The sequence below is a fragment of the Excalfactoria chinensis genome, chromosome 1, assembly GCF_039878825.1.
Source record: "Excalfactoria chinensis isolate bCotChi1 chromosome 1, bCotChi1.hap2, whole genome shotgun sequence".
NCBI classification, from domain to species: Eukaryota; Metazoa; Chordata; class Aves; order Galliformes; family Phasianidae; genus Excalfactoria; species Excalfactoria chinensis.
The window spans coordinates 28,648,380-28,670,450 of record NC_092825.1 but is presented as its reverse complement, the minus strand read 5'-3'; the positions used below and the strand labels follow the sequence as shown (position 1 = coordinate 28,670,450).

The 22,071-nt window shown below is 40.8% G+C and overlaps 1 protein-coding gene across 1 annotated transcript; it reads left to right on the top strand.

The window, feature by feature from the left end:
- Positions 1 to 8,848: 8,848 nt before the first annotated feature.
- Positions 8,849 to 13,837, top strand: ARRDC5 (arrestin domain containing 5). The gene is given in 6 exon segments (XM_072327042.1): positions 8,849 to 9,102; positions 10,470 to 10,582; positions 12,487 to 12,592; positions 13,443 to 13,500; positions 13,502 to 13,569; positions 13,693 to 13,837. Coding segments are annotated over 6 exon segments (744 nt in total).
- The last annotated feature ends 8,234 nt before the right edge of the window (positions 13,838 to 22,071 follow it).

Below are 22,071 nucleotides of genomic sequence, written 5' to 3'. Positions count from 1 at the left end.
AACACAAAACAAACAACAAAAACCAACCAACCAAACAGAAAACACACAATAAACAACCCATCTAAAAACAACACCTTAACTGTGAAGCAGTGGAAAGCTCCTTTATAATTATTCTGGGACAAAACTGCCTCTTAACTCTGAATATATATAAATAATTTTGTTAATCACTTTTACCTTTATTTCTGCACACTAACAATTATTCAAATCTATATTTCTTTCATAATTGGCCCATGTTACAGTATTACATATATTTCCATTAATGCAATAAATATGTTTTCAATGTGTTTAATGAAAACACGCATAGAAGATTCTTGAATAACATATGTTCTTATAACTGGCAACACTTTTTTTTTGTAGGATGGTGACGTTGTAAGTCAAGCCAAAGTCTGTGCTTAAATAATGTTATTTGTCATGGGTGAATCTACAGGTAGGTAGCAGAAAATGTTTAACCTGAAAAAAAGTGAAAAGAACTTGGGATTTTTATTTTTTGATGAAATATTTTCTTCCCCTGTAATTATCCAGAGAACAGGAATAAATGAGGTAAAAGCTTTGTTTCAAAGGCTTCTTAGGACAAGGTGGAGTTACTCGCTTAAATCAAAGCCATATTCAGCCAAGCTGCCTCACAGTGGCACAATTCAGTGTCCTTCTAGGTGAACCTGAAGTGTAAGTGCCTTCTCTGCTCCCTCTGGGACTGAGAGCAGCTCTTTCTTTCCATGGCTATATGAAGAAGTGGTAACTGTCAGTGCCATCCCACTGCTATAGCAGTGAAATGCCTGGTAGAACTCAAGATGTTTCTTCCTCAGCCTGACCACCACCTCTGCCCCACCACCAAACCACCCATCTGCCTCAAGGTACCATAGCCTTGAGCACTTACCTCTCTTTTTGCCCACAGTGCATGCATGCATTCCTGGGCATCCAGTGGCTATGAGATATGAGGTGGATGGGAGGAAGTGCCCCCTGAGCTCTGTGGTTTGGGTGTTCACACCTCCCTTGGTCAGGGGTTTAGAAAACTGAGCATTGCAGACTGAGGGCCCAATGACAAGAGGCTGCCAGCACTCTTCACACAGATTTATAGATAATCAAGCTGCAGAATGATGGTTGATCATGAACTTATCCAGTCCATTTATGGACCACTTAATCTTTTTGAAAATATTGCTTTGCAGGAAATAACAAGTATTTAATGAACGACTTTAATAATAATAAAAAAAGATCCACATGGGATGCAATTTCAGTGTCATTTTTAACGCAGTAAATAGCTTTTATTCACTGGAGTGCACAGTCTTTTGTTAACATCCATGAGAACTCAAAAAATGTCATGTTAGTCACTGGAGAACTCCCATTTTATTTCCCATCTACTTCGGAAGCAAATATAGAATTAGAAAGGAAGCATTAATAAAAAATTGAGAGTAAGGGCTGCAAGGACTGATACAAAGTGCATTTGATAGTATGCATCAAGATGTAGCAGCACAAAAAAATTCCATACAACTCATGCTTAATGCACTGTGTTGTCTTTCTGGTTTTTTGTTTTGTTTTGTTTTGTTTTGTTTTGTTTCTTTCCTAAAAAGAACAATGTATTTTATACTAGAGCTAAATTTGTCTCCATAAATAATGAAGTAGTGGAAAGCATTACATCAGCACAGATGTACAGAGCTGGTGGCATCTTAGTGGCTTGATTACCTCAGTAGATTCCTTCCCAGATTTAGGTAATATGGATTTAGGTGACAGGTGATAGATGACAGACAATAGGTAAGGAAGTTGACCCTTCCTTTCTGACCACAAGTGATTTGCACTAACATGGCAGAATTAGAACCAGTGAACCCCACAGAGGGCATGAATTCACCCAGACAGTCCCAGTGAGCAAGAATGGAGCCAAAGGAACTTCCTCCACTTCAGAGGTAGTGATCAAATTCAGTGTGAAGAGATCTTTGTCTCTCTTTAAGGGTCACTGATGGAACAGAAATTGAACCAAAAGCTCAGCTTTTTTCCTATTCATTTTTCCTTTTCCCTGCTCCTTCTTTGTGTATTCCTGGGAGGTTTCCGGCACTGTATACACAATGATTTCACTCGTGCTTCTGTTGCTGTCATATTCTCTGACCACTAGAACCAAACCAAACCAAACAAGACATCAAGGAATATTCAGCAATGTGGAAAAGCCAGTAGGGTTGTTAAAAGATGAATAAATAGATTAGGCATTGCATGCATGAGAGGCAATTTAGACTATCCTGTCTTCATAAGCAGAAGTGGCTGGTTTTTCATGTAGTGGCATGCTTTTGAGCCTCTTTCTTGTCTCCCAATTATATGCTTGTCAAAGTTAGAGCCAGAAGGTCATAACCGCTTTGCTCTCCTCACTATATAAATCAGCCAGCCAAAACTACCATTTCTTAGTGCGTTTCAATTATTTATGACCCCAAACCTAGTTGAACAAATATGCTCCTAGGCTAGAATCTAAAGGCTAAAAGAAGAAAAAAGTCGGCATCACAAATCAGTAGCAGCGGGCAACATAAGTCTGGGGAATACAAGCTCCCTAAATAGCAAGAAATCTTCCTGGCATGCCTTCATTGGGTCAAAGGTTATGGGAGCTGCAAGGCATTAGGGTTTCTCTGCACTGTTTGAAGTGTTCATTTGAAACCGCACAGTCCTGATATGTTTTTTAATATACTGTGTGGACATTCAGCTGAGACACACAAAAACACACTCACATCTGAAACAAACTGACTGGGTTCCTCATCCCACTCCAGAACTCAGCCCCTACACATGAACACAGGCCAGATAGCCCTGCACCCAGGGACAGAAGTGGAAGTGGAGTTTTGTGAAAAGCTGGGACAGGCAGTGATTATCAGGTGTGGGCATGACTGCACAACTATGGTTATGCCAAGCAGCTCATTTGCCCCATCTGTGGTGTTCAGTGTGGGATCTGTCTTTGTCAAGTAACCTAACACCCCCTGCCATCCCCACACTGGCACTGATACATGCTAGATGATGTTCTGTTGGCTTAGAGGGAGGTTCAGTCTGATCTCATACGCTTATGGTGACTACCTGCAGCAGGAGAGTCTGGAGCAAAGAGCTCTCATTACATTTCAGTTGTAATAAACTGTATTGACAAGGAACAGCGCTGAAAATCTGCCAGAATTTCATATTGATAAAATGAATATTTGAAGCAAAATGGAAACATTTCAGAAGGTCAAAGATACTACTAAGCTTCTGCTAAGTTTTCCAGAACACAATAGATTGTAGCTAAACATTTGTACAGTCCTGAACAGATACACATAGTGGAAGGAGTATTCACAGAGATAGACCCCTTATTTTGGGTAAAAAAAGGAGCAGCTCTATCACCCTTATCCTCGGCCTTATCTGAAAACAAGACTGACCTATGAAAAGGTGCCAATGGAGCAGTTCCCACATTTGAATATGCTTGCTTTGAAAGATCCAAGGAGGTACTTGTCAGCAACACAACCACTTTTTCCTCAGCATTCCTAACAGAGATGTTCACAGCCTGCAGGGCTGGGGTGGGCAGATTCACCTGGGCTTGCACTCTCTTCTGTGGGTAGTGCTCTTGGTGTGTTTATCATCTCGCTGCTAGCGCTACCCACAATCGAAACAGGACTGTTTATACACTTATTTAAATGAAGAGAGACTGAGAGGCTATTTGAAGTAACATTGGTCCATGGAACAGATACTTGCAACATGAGAGCTGGTTCCTCATTGGAAGACCTCCTAGTGAACACCACCGCTCTCTGGGGCTCTTTGATTTAGTAAGAAAGTCTTGAACTACAATGTCTCTTTAGCAAGGACAAAACAATGCAAACTTTCTATTGAGGCCAAATACTGAGAAATGTCTTTCTCATTCCCACTGATGTTTCTGTATCTTCAGACTTCTATTCTTTGGCTCACATAGACTTTCTTAAGTAGAATTCTTCCATCAAGATTTCAATTTCTGTACAGTTTTCTAGACAAGAGATCATTCTGGGTTCTTAGATTGATAATTTCAAGTATCCTGTGTGGATATGGATGCAATACATTTCCTTAAAAAGAGTGGTAACCATTGTTCTAATTTAATAGAGTGATTCTGAAAAAGAAAAAAAAAAAAAAAAAAAAGCAAAAAAAAAAAAAAAAGCAAATTCAAGCTCATTTTTTAAAAAGAAATCATTTCCTTTCAATGAACATATTATTTGTAACATGGAAAACTATAGTATGTAAGCCAGTTCCTAGATGTGTTGGTTCCTATCAGAAGCAACTCTAGCAGCCACTGTTCTATATTTATTGGGTCAATAGCAGAATTAGGTTGCATTTGGTAAATAGAAAGATATGTGATAGTGAAAGTTTTCCAACATCTCTACTTAGAGCATAATAAACAGTGTTGCTTGCTAGCTTTGTGGCTTCTCAAAGTTTCTGATTGTATGCTATAAGAAAAATCAATATCTTATTTCTCACATCATCCAGATAGATAGGCCAGCTGAAGGCTTCAGCCACAGCTTTGTGCCATTCTGACAGGGAAAAAACATGTTTTCCCTACTTCAAGCTCCACTGTTTACAAGCAGCTATTGACAGCTTTGCAGTACCTTCTGTGGGTAAGATCTATCGCATTGAAGCTTTAAACTCATGCTGGCTCTGCTGCATTTCTTAGTCCTCCCTCTCCAAACCTGCCAAGTAGAGTTATAAATTCTTAAAGTGGTTCTTACTTTTGATTGTGCTCACTAAATGTGGAGAATAGCCAGGGAATAAAGGAGGACTTCTGAATTTACAGTCAGTCTGACTTATGCTGATCCTCACAAAAAAAGGTGTTTGGCTTACAGAAAGCTGGCAACTACACTTTCATACTCTTTGATGAAATTAGTTTTCCTGTACGGCTGTATGGCACAGCTCTTTATATCTGCTGCAGAACAAGTTGGTAGAAAATCAACTGGCAGTAGAAATGGCATTTTTTTTCAGCCCTGTGAATACCCCAGAAGATGTTAAAATAACAGATAATTTTTAATACTAAGATCAGGGAGAATATCACTATAAATAAAATAACTTCAAAGTTACAAGAGAGATGAAAAAAAAGTTACTTTTTGCAATTCACTCACTAATAAAATTAAAAGCATTATTAGTGAAAGCATTGATTGTCAATTTATGTGCACAATATATCACAATCATGTCCAGAAAACAAGATTATTAAAACATAATTAAAACTTGTGATTGCCAAGTGAATCATTCATCACATGGGAATGCCAAATAAGAACTTTCCATTTAGCTCTGGTTGGCCATCCCACTCACAGTGTTTATTGCACATTTTTTTTTTTTTTCCCAGAGAGAGACACCTCTTGGCAAAAAGATGTTGAATTAATTTGCCTGATTCATGCTTTCTAGTAAAACTTCTGTATTAAAAGGGCTGAGTTTATGAAGAGTCATTTTAATAGCTATATCACTGCCTGTAATGTGGTGGTGAAGTTGGCTTCAAGAAAGCTAGAACTAGCATTCAGTGCATCCAAACTACTTGGCTTTCAGTAGAGTCTAATTCCCAGTAATACAAGAAATTTAAAATTAAAATGCAGGTATTCCATTTTCCACATGTCACCATGAGGAGAGCTAGAGGCGGCTAAACTCACAAAGGGAATTTGTGTTCAAATGCAGGCCCTTCACATGCAGGTAGAGAGCAGCTGAATACTAACAAGATATGTGCTACGCTTTAGTATTTAATCCTTTTAAAGTTCAAGCCAGTCCTAGTTCAATGATGAACCCTAAAGTTTAACCTTGATCTTCTTCTTTCTTTGTCACATCAAACTCCTTCAGGCTTCAGGGTCTCTGGGGAACCAGAGTGACAATGGGCTGGGAATGTTCCTTCAGAGATGGGGCATCCATATCTTTGCATAGCCTGTGCCACTGCCTTACCACTCTCTGATTAAAAGACTTCCTAACATTTAATCAAAATCTCCCCTTTTTTATGGTTATTCCGAAAGTAATGCCTTCTACTCATTCCTATGGAAACTAAAACAGATACAAAGAGCAAAATAACACTATTTGATAGAGAAAATTCTCAGCTACAAACTCTCTTTTTCAGTCGTGACCATTAGCTGTGCATTTTGGCCAGCAATGAACATGTATTGTATTTCACATTGCAGTCTTCATCGTAGGAACACACTGCCGACTGCCTCACTGTGCTCACATCCACAAGTAGATCAGGAAATGTCAATGAATGTCAATGGGTGCCATTTTTTCCATATGGAGGAATTCAGTGACATCCCTTTGCTTCATCCGCACTTCCATGTCAGACACCATTGTGTAGGACTGCGCCTCTGCTGCCATCTGTCACATGGCAACAACATGGAATGGAATAATGGTGGGAAGGTTCAACCTCTACTGCCATACCACTAACATCTGCCTCTGGTGGTGAGGGATATAATAAAATAAGAGGCACTATTTTCAGGGCAGCCCTCATAGTTTATAACCAAGTCCTGTTGTTGTATCACTATCAGAATGTGAAAAAAATATGTCTACTGCCTGTTTATAAGCTCACTTTAAGTACTGGAATGCTGCAATGAGATCTCCCTGAAGCCTGCTCTTCTCCAGGCTGAACAAGCCCAGTGCCCTCAACTGTTCTTATATGAAAAATGCAAGTCCTTATCAATGAGTTCTCCCAGACTGTACACATATCTGGGATTGCCCAAGCACAACCTCATTAGCTTCTCAAATACAACACTAAAAGCCCAAGGACTTGGTCCTCCATAAAACCAGGAGGTAGCTCAAACCTACAGCCACGTCCATGTGAGTCTCAGAGAAACAAAATCAGGAAGAAATAATGACACAGTTTTCCCTGAAGTCTGTATAAGCTGCAGCTTCAGCGTGAAAAATTAAATGCATTGAGGCATTGATATATTCTTCCTTTTCATTTGTGATTTCTGAAGTGCAGCAGATTCAGACAAAAGGCTCTATTTTGGCTGATACCAATTGAAACCTCAAAATCAATGACACCACACATCAACATGAGTAGAGAGAATATAATGTTCTCCATTGTACCTGTTAAAAGTTTGCATTTGTTAAAGATGCTTTTGTTAAAAGAACTATGCTGTTCTTCTGGAAAGGGAATTTAAAGATCATTTTGTCAGGGAGGTCACTTGATGTGAAGAAACAACATTTACACAACTCACTTTTAGCTGGTCTTACTTCAAGACAGAAAATAGAGTTAAGGAATGAGAACAAACTATGACTTAAAAGCAGTTCTTCCTCCTTTGCTGACGGATTGCAGGCTCAGATTGTATTTAAAATTCTCAGGGGATATACAGATTGAGATGAAATATTGGTTTGGTATAATGGTAGTATGGAGATCATAGCTATAAGCTATTTTTGTAATGCATAAATCAGTGACTGAGCACCAAACCATGGAAGTTTAGCATTCGATTCATAAATTAGCATGGATAATAATTTTTTACTTGATGATATATCTTGACTCATGCAAGTAGCTGTAAGTTATTTTTTCCACCTATAACCATACAGGTTGTCCATGATGTGTGACTGCTGAATGTTACAAAGTGTTAGCAAGAAAGAAAGGATATTTCTGTTACTGGTAATTCTGAACCCCATTGAAAAACTGTCCCTTCTCACTACAACCCAGGATACTGAACAATTCCTCTCCAAAAGGGTTTATTTTTTAACAGGGCAACACAAAGAGAAACTCACAGAATAAGATGCAGCAGCCAAGAACTGAGAACAAGTCTGCAGTCAGCATGTAAATTTAGTACTTTTTCCTTCAAAAAAAGAAAACGGGAAAGCAACAACAACAAAAATGAAAACACTGCAAGAAAGAGTGAGGTACAGGGGCTATGAAGGAGATTTCTGACTTCACTGGAGCAAGTGGGTAGTTGGCACGTAGGAAGAAAGGCTTAAAGTTCAAAGTTCTCCTGTGTCTTGTTTCCTGAACTATCTGCTGCCTTGATCAGCTGATACTCAGTATTTCTCATTGTGCGCCCAGATCCTCAGCTTGCAGCTGAGAACACTGTCCCTGGAATCAGGTTCTGTGGAGCAGGTGCCAATGCTTTCTCTTGGCTCACAGCTTGTTGGTGGCTCAGACATCTGTCTGCTGGCAACAGCAGTGCAAGTGATCCCTGCTGCAGCCCTTGCTGTTCATCCCTGCTCCCCTGGCAGAAGAGATCTCCAATCTCCCATGCTGTATTCTTCTTTTTTCTTTCCCAAATCAATGCAGACCAGAGTATTCTGCGCTCACTTGTTCCAAGTGTCCAATAGAACCTGAGGACTACATTAATCAGCCAGACAGTGTTTTATGCTGTTGTTATTCTTTGTTGATGATGTTTTCGGAGGGAATGTGTTGGCAGCAGCTCCTGTTGCCTGGAATTACTCTCATGTGACTAAGACATTTTCAGGGTTGAGCTTCACCTCAGTCCCTTGCCTTTAGCCATATTCACCAAAGGCTCCTACACTACAATAAGAACTTAACAAGCATCCTGTCTGTAGTTGTTTGTCTCAGCCAGACTTCTCAGAAGGATGGTGTAGTGGCTGCTCACCTGTTCTGCTGTCCTTAGATCTCACTGGTAATTGCTGTAGTCCTCTGGCCACCACTTACGTTCACAATATCGATCTTGAATTACAGTTTATCTACTGTATCACCAGTACCAATCCTAAATGTACAATTGGCTGCTTGCCAGTTAGGGGTGGTGCTGCTAATAAATGGATAAGTCACTCGAATCCCCTTCAGTTTGGTGTAGCCTGGGGAGCTGAGCTCTCTGCTGCTAGGATCCCAGCATCCATTCCTGCTGTGACCTCACAAACCCCAGCACTACAAGGGAATGCTGGGTGAGATGATCTTCCAGTCCAACCTTATGGTCCCAACAGCACTGATTCCCACTTTTTCCATATGACAGTAGTGAAAACAATTAACCTTGTGCTGCCTGAGACTGAGGTGTATTCAGCTGGCTCCAGCACATGTGGCCAACTGGTTCTGAAGCTCAGCAGTACCTTTGTGGACCCTGCTGTGAAGGTGGAGCGCATGGAAAGAGGCTACCTGAGGTGGGATCAGGAGGGTCATCCAGAACTGGAGTATGAAAAGATCACAGCCTGCACCAAAAAAGATGTCTGCATCTCCAAAGCAAAGAAGATGCATTTCAGCAGGTAAGATGCTGAAACGAGGTGCCACTGCAACAGAAACCTAGTGCTGGGCTAGAGAAGATGAGATCAGACCTCTGCCAGTGGAAGGAATCTTGCTCTTGCCAATAGTTCTGCCAAATGTTTTGTTTCTATCCCATGGCACTCTTCTTTTCACTATGTCATATGGCAACTGGTGCTGAGAAATGAACAGAAGCATTCTAGTACGGGAAGTAGCATCTGAGAGTGTCAGAAGTGTCCTCAGCACACTTCTGGTAACTGCATGTGTGATCGTTCGTTGCACAGACAACCTGCGCACAATGCAGGTATGAGATCTTTAGTCACATCACTGAAACATTCTTTGCTCATCTGAAATGCTTACTTTTCAGGTAATATATAAATATATGCCAGAATATATAAATTGAGTATGTAACTGTTACATATGCAAATGTAGGGAAGGCATTTTTAGTATTACTGCTGTATCCTTAATGAGAGGCAAGAAAAAAACAGAGACAAAGTGAAAACACTGCACAATTGTGAATCATAGAATGGGTGAGGTTGGACGGGACCACTGGAAGTCTTCTCCTGCTCTCCTGCTCCAACAGGGACACCCAGAGCTGGGCACCCTTTAGGTATCATACACTCTAACATGCATACATGTAAATGCAGAGCTAGTGATTAAACTGTACTTGTTTATTAAAAAGGTCTAGTCAGTGAGTTGTAATGACCACCTAAGAAGTCTCCTTTGCAGATAAATGTTATTTCAGGAGATATGTAAAGTAAATGCAATCCTCCTAGGAAGAGCACTTCCTCTTCTCAGCCCCTCTTTCTTCAGTTCTATTGGGAGACCCAAGGATTTTATCTACAGATAATTGGCTAAAGTTCACTGCGTTAGAATAGTTTAGTAATAAAGTTAGACTGTGCCTATGCTCTGAAGCCGTTTATTTGAGCTATGACCTGCAGCAATCAGGTTTCATTTCCTTTCAGACCTGAAGGCTCTACTTCATCCTAAAGATCATTTTCCCCTTACAGATGCCTTTGACTCTTAGCCTTGACCTCCTGCAGCATGCTGGTTCTTCCGATGAGCTACCAGATGTTACAGCCCTGACAGGAAAGACAGAAAGTGGCTAAGTGTAGGAAAAATTGTCTTTACCATTAGAAGAACAAGTACCTGTGAAGTGCCTCAGTTCTGTATCTCCTCAGTTAAAGCTGAAATAGGGGTTGTTTAAGTATACTCTTAAATCCACATTTTGTTACCTGCATGCATGTTCCTTTTATCAGAAGAGCTGAGCACTCACATCCACCATAACTTGCAGTACAGTATAATAACAGATTATTCCTACTGTAGCTGAGTCTTTCTGCTCCTTTTCCCAGCACTGATTGCATCTCTGCAGAAGTGCTCTAACAAGTGTGAGAAAGCCATCTGAAAACATGAAAGAAGATACAGACCTGACCCTTCTTACCCTGAACACTATTTGCCCCCCACTGATGTTGGCACAGGAGGAATGTATGTTTGAACAGTTTGCTGCCTGTGTCAGCTTTTAACACTCAGCTGCTAATATGGCCTTGATAGCATGTTACTGCCTGGTATTTGATCTTACTGCATATCCAACTTGGGTTACAGCTGATGTCTGTGTAAGAAGTGCATGTGCATGGCTTCTGGTGCCTACTGACAAATTTCCTTTTAACCCTGGTAAACCTCTCCACCATTTCATGGAACTCAGTACAGTCTTGTGAGATAATGACTGCTTAAGAGCTGACTACTGGTGATCATCAAATCTGACTGGTAATAGTACTAGGATAATCAAATCCAGAAAAGAAAAGGGCATTTTGGTGCTACCAAGACAGCACCAACAGAATCCCTCTGTCAGAGCAAACAAGAGCCAGGAGCTCAGCAAACAGTTTGAAGCTCTTTAAGCACTGCTGTGCATGGTCTCACCTCAGGAAATCTCTTCTGCCTGCCCTTCATAGGAAAGTCATCCGTCTGGTCATTCCTACCAGTAGCACACTCACACTTACCCCATAGCCACAACCATTGTCTTCTTGCCAGTAAACACAGTCACAGTGTGACTGAAATTTCCAGGTTTTGCTGAAGACCAAGATGCACAATGTCTCTGGGTGCCTTCAGGAGTTGGCTCTTGGGAGCCCTTCCCACCTCTACAGCTGCAACACTGAAATTAATTCCCTCATGTGGTTTCAGGGGAATAAGTTGTGGAGCCCACGTGGATGGCAATTTCTCCTGTGCAATGGGGTTCATGCCTACCAGGCATGGGTATGTTGGGGAAGGGGAGCGGATCTTTACTTCCCAGGGGAATACAGAGACACTGGAATATCAGGTTTCTACAAGCTATCAGGACTTTCTTATATTGCATCTATCCAAGAGGTTGATGAATTTCAGTTTCCTCCATTTCAGATTGGTTTTTAGGCATTATTTTTTTTCCTTCTGTGTTACAACACTGATCAACTAAAAGTGCTCTTATGCCATGTGGCAAAAAAAGACACCCTGCTGTGAGGAAACAATACCCAGACTCTTCTGCCAGCAGGAATATCCAGCTGAGATTATTAAAACTTAAAGCATTGTTGAATTCATCTGCAAAAGGATGCAGACAACAGGACAAAACTCTAGCACTCTCTCATTCCCAACTACTATTGTTCAAAGTGAAGGTTTGGCACAAGCTGTTAGGAAGAACAAAAGTGTACAACTGGACAATAAAACTGGCAGCTCCTCAGCTCCTACATGTGTTGAAGTGAAGTCTTGGATGAAGCAAAGAGTCAAGAGCTTCTCTTGTCTGGCCAAAAGGGGTTAAGCATATGCTTACATAGGTGAGACAGTCTTGTCTTAAAGTCAGCGGGGCTACACCTATACAAAGCTGAATTTCATTATGATGGAGTGACACAGATGCAAAGACTTTAGAAGGAATGGATCATAATATTCCTGTCTCACAGTTGGGCAAAGAAGCTGTCCAGTATTATTTCTACTGTGAATGAGTCTCTCACAAAGGCAAAATACAAGGTTCAGATACATTCCCATGTGCTGCAGACAAAAATAAAAGAGTTAAGACATTATTTCACTCCCTAGAAGACCATTAATGCTTTTTGCAGTTAAAAGCCCAGAGCAGTCTATTTTGATTCTAAACAATTTGCTAGAAGTTGCAGGTTCATGACTTTGAGTTAGGATGGGGCAGATGAGCAGTTCTCAAGTCTGCCTACTGCTTTGCTCACAGATCCAGCAGCTGACCTGCAGAGGCAGCACACAATTCACTCGTAAAATTTTGTGTGAAATACCAGCTGTTAAGGTAAGGTAGGGTAACATCACCTTGATTTCTGGCAGAAATGTCAAGCTTTCTGGAAGGTACAAACATCCTAAATGTTTAAAAGGTTTCTAACAAGAGCACATTGCTTTGCTTTCAGACAGCTGCCTGGATTCTGGGATCCACACCTTTGATTTCCACTTCAGCTTTCCTCCAGAGGTTCCCTCCACACTCACCAGCAAAGTTTGCTGCATCTCCTATTTCTTGTACAGGATTTGCTGCAGCCATGGTACTATCTTAGATAAAGGGCAGAGATATTTACTGTTGCAAAGAATCAGTGGTGACTACATGGGACTGCAAAAGATGAGTTAAGGGGAACCAACTATCTGAGATGGGGACTGTTCTGATCTTGTGTTTTAAATACCTACTACTGAGTGTTCACTAACTTTCAACACTCAGTTTTTCTTATTTTAATATTAAAACAACACCTTTAATATGTTTTGCCATTGTTGTCCTGGGGCTTTGGCCCATATACAAAGATGTTTCTTACATAGTGTATAAACAGCATCGTAGAATGATATACAAGGAGCACTTTGAGATCCAGAATGGGAACTGAGAGAGTTTATTCTCTTGCTTTAAAGTCCAAATCTTTGGCAGTCTTCACAAAATAGGAGGACTTTTTTTTGTAACCAAAGTCCATCTAAACAGGGATAATAAGTCAAAGATCATCAGGACAAGTAGAACAAGTAAAACATGGTTATTCCAAATATTTTTTTATTGCTTTCCTCTAAATGTGGGTGATAAATACAGGTGAAAATGTATGCATGTGCATGTGTGCATTCTTTTCACGGATGCTTAAAAGCATAGTAATAATTCAACCATGCCATGTGTGGTGTAGTGGGGAAGGCTGCCCTGTAAGTTAAAGGCAGGGTCTGGCAAAGGTTTGAGCAGCTTCAGATGTTCCTTCACAAGTTTGGACATGTGGTTTTTGGGGAACACCCTGTGTCCAGCAGCAATAGTTCACAGTGTTTTGCCTTTACACTCACACTCCATGCAGCCTCCATTGGTGGTGGAAGCTAGAAATGTTGTCATTTACCTCTGCTTCTTCATCCACAGCTCTGTGATCCTTCAGATTTGTCTGGAGAAAAACCTATTTTCTCGTGGCAAAAATGTCTGTCTTCACAGTAGTTATTGCCAGCAGGACATGCAATTACATTAGAAAGGAACTTTTTTCCTTTGTCCTGTACAGAGTCTTCAGCAACAGTGGAGATCAATATTCCTTGGAAGATCAAATGAAGTGGCAAGGTTTTTGATACCATGAGCATCATCAGTGCATTGGTTCTGCCAAAATCATTCCTGTCACCAGTGCCCTGAGTGGAAATAACATTATGGCATTCAAGTATGAGCTGGTAGAAACCGCTAACCTTCCTCATGCCATGTTCACCATCTTCGGCAGGGTGCCTATCATCATACCAGCCACATCAAAGCATTTGTGGAGCAGAGCACCATGACACTGCATGAAAATCAAAGTTAGCCTCTACAGAGACATTTATGAGAATGATCTAGGAGCAATTGGATACAAGGAATAAAGGATTTATTTTGTTGTTCAAGATCCGTAGACATTATCTCTCTGCTTGCCCAAGAGGAGACTGTGGTTGCAGAGATGCATCTGGTGATTTCCAAAATGAGAGGTGTAAAACTAGCCAAAACCCAAGATCAGGAAGACACATGAAGGGAGCTTATAGTTCTGCTGAAGCCAGACCTGATGACAGAGGAAGGGCAGGAGACTCAACAGTGCCCTAGATACTTTGCAGGCTCAGAAGGTGGCCACACACCAGTCCATAAGATAAAAGCCCACCCTAGTCTTATCTAGAGGTATGGTGAGAGTGGAAAACAAGCTTTCCGAAAACCAGCTGTGAGATAAATCAAATGCTGGACAGAGACAAGGAGCAGGCATGTTGCTTGTCATATAGGGAGCTGTGGGAGATACTTTCAGCTACCATCATGGCTGGGTGGGCAGCTGGGTGATCCCTGGGGACAAAGGAGTAGTCAGGCAGCAAGGAGCATGTGAGACATAGGGCTGCTGAAGGCAGGGCAAGGGCAGTACCCACCCAACTAGGAAATCCTCTTCCAAGATTTCATGAAGCAACAAAGCAGGCCAGGATGGAAGGACTGGAGTTCTCAGTATATGACTGGATAATCATTATAGGAAGACCTAAGTCCTTTGAAGACTGTTGCCTTAGGGCTTACTCCACACAGTGAAGGAAGGTACTGGGTACATGGGGAAGGATAGAACCTGGCAACTGTAAGTGTGTCATGACTTCTACTGCCCCTTTTGCCTTAGTCTGCTCTGGGACCGATCACCCACCCACATGGTCATGTTGCCATGCAGGGGGACCTGCACAGGCTGCGGAAACAGGCATTCCCAGGGACATGGTGTGTATAGCCCATGATGACACTGTGTTTGTTTGTGTCTGTGTGGGTGAAGAAAGGGTCTGAGGATCAGAAGGGTGCTTAGGCATTTGTTGGTGTTTGTTGGCATTTGTGTCTAATGCCTAGTATTGTGGTTTATCAGCTGTATTGCTGATATTGAGCCTGAATGTATAGTTCACTGATTGCTGGTTAATTAGGCGTTGCTAATTGAATAATTCACCCTGATTCTGATGTGATTTACACAATATGAACTGAGAGCTGCTTCTTCAGAGCACTCTGCTGTCATATCTTGTCCCACAAGGTGCCCTGTAGGCTCCCAGCATATCCCCCGTCTCTTAGGGGGACAGGCTCAGGGGTCCAGTGTCCTCTGGCAAAACCTCAGTCCCACAGCAGGCCTCTTGCAGCAGCCTTCTGCCAGGACTCACTCATCTTTAGCAAGAGCCCAGAACCTTCCCTGGTCTCCAAACCGAACCAGCATTTCACACTCCACCTGCCTGTTGTCTTTTCCCATGTGCTCTCAGACTGACTTTGGATGACAGAACTTCCCAGCCTGGGTGTGAGACATTGCATGGCATTGTCACGTTCTGCTGCTCACACAGGGCTAACATTTCTCCTCATCTTGTCCCTAAAAACGGTATTTATCATTCTGACACTGGAAGGCCCATTCCACATCTCAGTTGAGACCATATATCAGGATGCTATGTGCAGAATCCCATTACAAATAGATTATTGTTTCACAGTCTCCCTGTTTTCATTTTGTTCAAGCAAAAATTAAGGTGCCCACAATGTACATGGCAGTGATATGCTAGAAGGACATCTTTCACTGCTTGTCTTTTGAACTTCCAGCTTTGTTTCTTAGTGACACATGACACAACTGAAGGAAAACCACTACCAGGTATCAATTCTGAAGTTGCCCTCACATAAGCAGCACATAAGCACATAAGTCCTCACAAATAATATGAAAAAGAATTTAACAACTTCCTTTTTACAAAATATAGTTTGTAAAGAAACAATAGGATATCAGCACTTGGAGAAATAAAAAGCAGCTTTGTAATTTCTTTGCGTGCTACTTGCTGGGATTTGAAGCACTGTGGAAGTCTATTTTGGCTCAGATGTCTGAAGCCAGACTGAGATCAGCAGACTCAGAAAGGCAGTTGAGGAAGAAACGAGGTATTCCCACACCTCACTATGGTCTCCCTGCTGGCATCCTGATTGCAGAAGACAACCAGTATCTGATGCTAGCAAAACTGCCTCCTGGTTTCAAAAACTGCATTTCTCAAGATGGAATATATACCGGGGTGAAATATGCATAACCTTGTTCCGGGGATGTTTTATGCAGTCTCTGTGTAAACAAGAAGCAAAATAAAATGGTTGACATCAACAAGTCAGAAAGGCCAAGGTATAATACAACAGACATAGATACCTGTGTGATTCCTGACTTCTGGGAACGTAGGCAGGTGACTTCACAACTCTGTTTTAATTTTCTTTTCTGCTTTTTGTGTGTTGTCTGTATTGCAAATTCTTCAAGCAGTTTCTTCCCTGTCTTTATAGTTTCATTTCTCTAAGGCACTTTCATCCTACTCTGGTATAAATAGTAACAAGATCAATATCACATCTGGGTAGTTCAGTCAAATACTTTTTTCCAGCGCACTGAAGATGACGGCATATAGAGATCTGTAGGAAAGGTCTTGTCAAATATTTGGTTCACTTCTACAAAGAGGTGATGGAGATTTTTGTTTAGCAACACTGAAGCCATAAAAACACCAGGAGTGACATTTGTACTACCTATGTATTTCCCTTCGTACACCTTTTGCAAGACACTGAAACACATGCAAATGAACCTCATGCCTTTACAGTTCAGCCAGATCAATATTATGCTGTGTCTTTCCTAAGACTCTTCAGAGCAGGAGCAGTAACCATTCAGGTGCAGTGACCAAAAGTAGCCATATATCTAATGGAAACACTGTACCGTAAGATGATTCTCCATGAATTTCAAGAACCACTTACTAACTAAGAAGCCACCACCAACCTTTCTTGTTTGACATAGGTATCAATCATCTAGGCTTGAAAACTTAGAAACCAAAACATTTAGGTGCAATACAACATGTTTGAGCTGAGGTTTCATTAAATACTGCACACTAAGTCTACTTGTAGTTGACACGTTCAACAAATATTGGTCCTTGTAGGGCGACTTATTGCAAAAACGGAGCAGGAGGTTACTGCTGACTTCTGCCTCATATAGTTTGGCTGTATATATATAAATGCTGAGCTCTTTAGTTCTTGGAATCAATATTTTTTTTTATTTCTTTTTGAATGAGCCATGCCTGGAGTCTCTCCAGAACCCCACACAGAGGAGTCTGATCTCTGGGATTATTTCTGAGGAGCAGCCTTATTGAGAAACTGGTGGGCTTTGTGCAGGTCAGAGGAGATGGGAAAGAGTATAAAAAGATGAGACACGTGGAAGGCTCTTTTGTCTGCTCATTTTCTAATGTTAACCTTGCACAGATTTTGGAGAATGCTCCATTTTATTTTTATTTTTTTAATCATGAAGCAAAACCAGAGATTTTTCTCTTTCCAGTAACCATAGAAACACAGAAACAATGATTACTGGAAATAGTTACACTTCATCTGTACTTGTGGGAGCAGGTTTGTGTTACTGCTGGAGGATACAGAAGTTAAACCACATCTGCATCCTTGGCAATGTTACCTGGCAATGCTGCCATAGCCAGTGGGGAATGAATGAATCTTACAAAGGTCTTCAAACATCTGGAGTTGCTGGAACACCTGCAATTCTGGAACATTTTTACTCTAGCTGATGTTGGTTCCAGCTTTTCCTGTTTTCAGCAAATGATTTTATGATTGATTCTATAGCAAAACTGTGTTCGTGTTTGAATACGTGTTTCACTATCCAAAACACTTAGTAGCTACCAAAGCATTGTCTCTTTTCATATACCCTCAGACCTTTCAAAGAAGGGCCAATGAGACATGTAATTTCTCAAGAGCAGTCACCATCACCATCTATCTCTATTTAAAGGGAAGAAGAGCACATCAATACTTTTTTAAAAGCGTTTTGAATAAGATAGCCTCCTATTACCCAGCTCCTTTTCCTTTGTCTCTTTATCCTTTATAATTACACAGGCTCTTCAGATAAGCTACTGCTGTAAAACACAAATGTGGATTAAATCATATTGATTTGTTTGATCTTGATCTACCTCCACCCTTTCCTTTCCTGATTAAAACTTCCATTTCTCCGCAAAGTTCTCTGTGTCCCTTTCACATCCTTGCAAGTAATCTGCCACCTTCCCCAACAAAAGTCTGAATGGGTCCAGTTTCTTTCTTCTGATTGCCTCTGTTAGACTTCTGGAGAAGGACGGGCTCCTTTGTCACTCTAGACAGATCCTAATTAAAACTGCCCCCAACCTGACTAGGCTTCATCTACATTACTTGTAAGTATTGGTTTCTAATCTGTTTTTCCTTTTAGAGACCAATTCTAACGCTCTTGTGTGTGTAGACATACACAAGGCCAGTAATGGAAAGTCAATATAAATGGAGATCTGAAAAGAAAAAAGTCTTCCCCCCCTTGTCTCCCTCCCCCTCCAGTTAATTTCAATGATTCTGCAGTTAATACTGATTACAGTTGGTCTGTATAGTTACCTGACCTAGGAAATGCCTAAGTTCAGCTATTCAATATTTCCTACTGACCACTCCAAATAGGTTTTCTAAAAATGTAATAGCTCATTAAATCATTTTATTAGTGGGAGCTATTGGTTCTTCTAGACAAAATAGAACAAAGCACAACTTTTTCATCAGCAATTTTAAACATTCACACAAGTTAATTGATTATATGAGACAAGGGTTGCAAACTGAAGAGGAAATTGACTTCAATATGCAAATACAGTACCAGGTAATAAACTGATACCAGCTATATCAGTATGAAATATAATTACAATTAACTTCAGCATCATGAGGAAACTTGCTTAATTTTTTCAGTGCTTGCATTCAATTTTCTGCTTTCTGTAATGCCTAAACAGCTCTTAGTGAGGGATGGATGTGGATTAACTTCCATAGAGCACAGGATACCTGAACATAATAGTGCTCACTTCTTAACAGTTGTGGCTTTGCACCATGTCACTTGTCATGTTTTATACACAGTTTGTTTCATCCACACTTACTGTTACTGTGAATCTCTTCACCAGTGGCAACATTTATATAGCAAAACTGAAAGGGGTTTGAAACAATCTGCCCAGGGAGGTTGTGCTGCATCCTCGGATGTTTTCAAGACTTGCAAAGATAAAGCCCTGAGCAATCTGGTTTGAGCTCTGAGCTGACCCTGTTTTGTGCAAGAGCTTGCCTAGAGTCACCTTCCAACTTGAATTATCTTGTGAGTGAAGAGGAGGTAAGCAGAGAGGAAAGGAAGGCTGAATGTAAACTACAGATCATTCTGAGGATGCTGACAATTAAAGAGATTTCCTATAGGGGGGTGGTGGATGGGGGAGGAAAAAAAGAATAGAAATAAAAAAGGTGACAGCTGAGGAAATAAGAATGTATGGATCCATTTCAAACTGCCTATGTGAAAGGTAGCAAAAAGAAAGAGCAAAGAAGCAGTCAGTGACATTTTAAAAACAAATAATGTATTTCAGTTTTTATTATTATGAGTAATTTCTCATTATTTCTCATTTTGCTGACAATAGGTTGGAGTTCCACCACAGGCATCTGCAGCGAAAGTACTTGTCTGTTTGTAAAGAAAGGAGCTCACTCTTTCTTCAAATCCCTATCCTTGAAGCATGACACACTGGGGCTTTGGGCACAAGCAGACTGAAAGCTGCTGGGAACTGAAGAGCTATGAGGATGGCTGACTCAAAGAAAACACCCGTTATGTTCATGTGGCTCATTTCTCCTTTAAATGTAGGACAGAAAAGGGCAAGCTACTTGCAACGGAAGATGCAGAGCTTTCATTGTTCTAAAGAAATTACATGATTATGCATCTTCTTGAACAAAAGTATCCAGTCATAAAGATATCATCTGTAAATATTCCTTGATAACAATCCAAGGAGAGACCTGGTTAGACAGAACAAACACCTTTTGGTACGTAGCATATAGTATTGCAATGTATCACTTTCTTGTTACGTCTGTCCCTAAACTAGGAGGAAGCTTTAGGAAAGGTACCTGTTGCTCCTTTGGCTCAATTTTGTTGGCTGAGCAGAGCCTGTATACGGATGGTATTGTATCAATAACAACAATTAGGGGCCTTTGGTGAGTGATTTGTGGTTTGGGTCGCCAACAATATAAATAGCTTTGAAATGTAAACAGAGGAATGAGGTCTGAGGGAAAAAAAGAAAGAAAAGGAAGAAGAAAAGGAATTCAAAATGCAGACAAGTGCTCCATATGTCACAAATCAGCATGAGAGCCAGGTCTATAACCTGCCTGCGGGAATCAGATAAGCTGCCCTTCTGCAGACCCCAATTGCCAGAGATCAAAGGAAAAACAGAGATTAGAAGTATCTTTGTGACTGTGCAGTGGCTCTAACATGCATTTCAGAAAGGATTTGATGCTACTAGATTCTTCTTCGCAAAAGCAGCTGGGTTCATGCTTTTCCTCACTCCAGTACAGAGTTTGCTATGGAAACTGTGAGCATCATGGAGTTTCTGCTTTGAAAGTTTCTTCCCTACTTCTTCAGAAAGCTATCCCTTCCCCCAAACAGTGAGAAGGTGCTGGCATCCCCCATGCAGAGGAAGTGTTAGAAGAGAAATAAGACGGCGTTAAAACCTAGTCACTCAAAAGTCATCTGGAAGCTGAGAGCTGTTTGTGAACATTTGGGAAGAGAGACTGGCTCTTCTGTTTGAGTACGTGAAGGGGACGGATAGGGTTTATAATGATTTGCTGTCTCCATTTGTCTCCCTCTGTTCCTACAAAACAGATTTTCCGTTTTTACCAGTTTCCCCCTGAAATGGTCACATAGTGTATTCTTCCTCCCCTCAGTTCTGTGCAGCTCACAGACCAGATTTTTACCTCTTCCTTGTCCTTGACTGTCCTACTTGAGTCTGTGCATTTGGCATCTCAATGGTGTGCCACATTGTGGACAGGGAGCCCAGGCTCCCCACAGGATAGTTTTGAGTGCAGAGAAAAATGATGACAAAAAATCCCTTTGTCATTTGAGACTTAGAACAGATGGACAAGAGAGGGACTGGTGGTAGAAGACCTGGGATGTCTGGTGTGTGCAGAAGCATCTTGGTCAATAAAGGAACTGCAACTGTTCATTAACAAATGCAGTTTGAAGCTCTGTGTGTCACTGTCCATAATCTCATGCAAAAGGTCACTCTAACATCTAATAAGTATGTGCTTTGTCTATATCCTCCATCAGGCAGCTACAAGTCAATCGGCTTTATGGTCTTATGCACAGTTTGGTATGTCTAATTTTTATGATTCTTGCAATCTGTTCAAAGCTTAAGCTGGTTACTTTTAAATGCAACCTAAAAAGCTGAAGTACTCTGCTTGCAGGACCTTAAGCACTTCAACTTTATGGCCTCAGATATAAAGTTCTCCCCCACTAAGCCCCTCCTAGAAGGTTGTTAAAATTAAGGACAGTATATTAAAAAAATCTGTTACATCTTTTATTAGTGAGTCATAACTTGTGCACTTCTGGGAAAATGAGCTTGCCAGTCTAGTAGGTATCTGAATTGCTGTCTTTCCAGTTCGAGAGGTGTTTCTTCTTTGTTTCCTGGTGGCTGTTGTGATGGAAGCAATTCACTGCAGGAAAAGCAATGCTCAGTACATACTGTACAGTCGTGTAATAGCCCAGAGTATGATGGTACTAGCTGAAGAGGGCAGAAATCTTTTAAACAGAATAAATAAATTTACTTTTTTTTTTTTTTTTTTTTTTTGTATACATTAGACAAAAATATAATTTGGGGAGGCAGATGGTGAAATTAAATGTCCCTTTTTGGTTTCTAGGCAATAGAAGTCAAGGTAGTAGAAGAGATGAAACAACCTGGACTAAGTAACATTCATAGAGTAACACAGAATAAAGAGGGAAGCAATGAATGTCCTGCTTGAGAGAATCAGGAGTTTCCCCAAGACAATCAACTAATCCCTAGACTCCAAATGTACATGCACACATACATCCTATACAACTGGATTTTAGACATGTAAATGCCTTCATACACATGATGACAATATTTAGGGTGATTCCTACAAATATTCTTGCCTTCTGTTGGATCCCTGTCATTTCCATCTCATCAAAGGTAATTGTTGAGGATGTTGTTGAGAATGCTAAGGTAATTTATAGGCACCTGTGGGCTCATAAATCTTATGT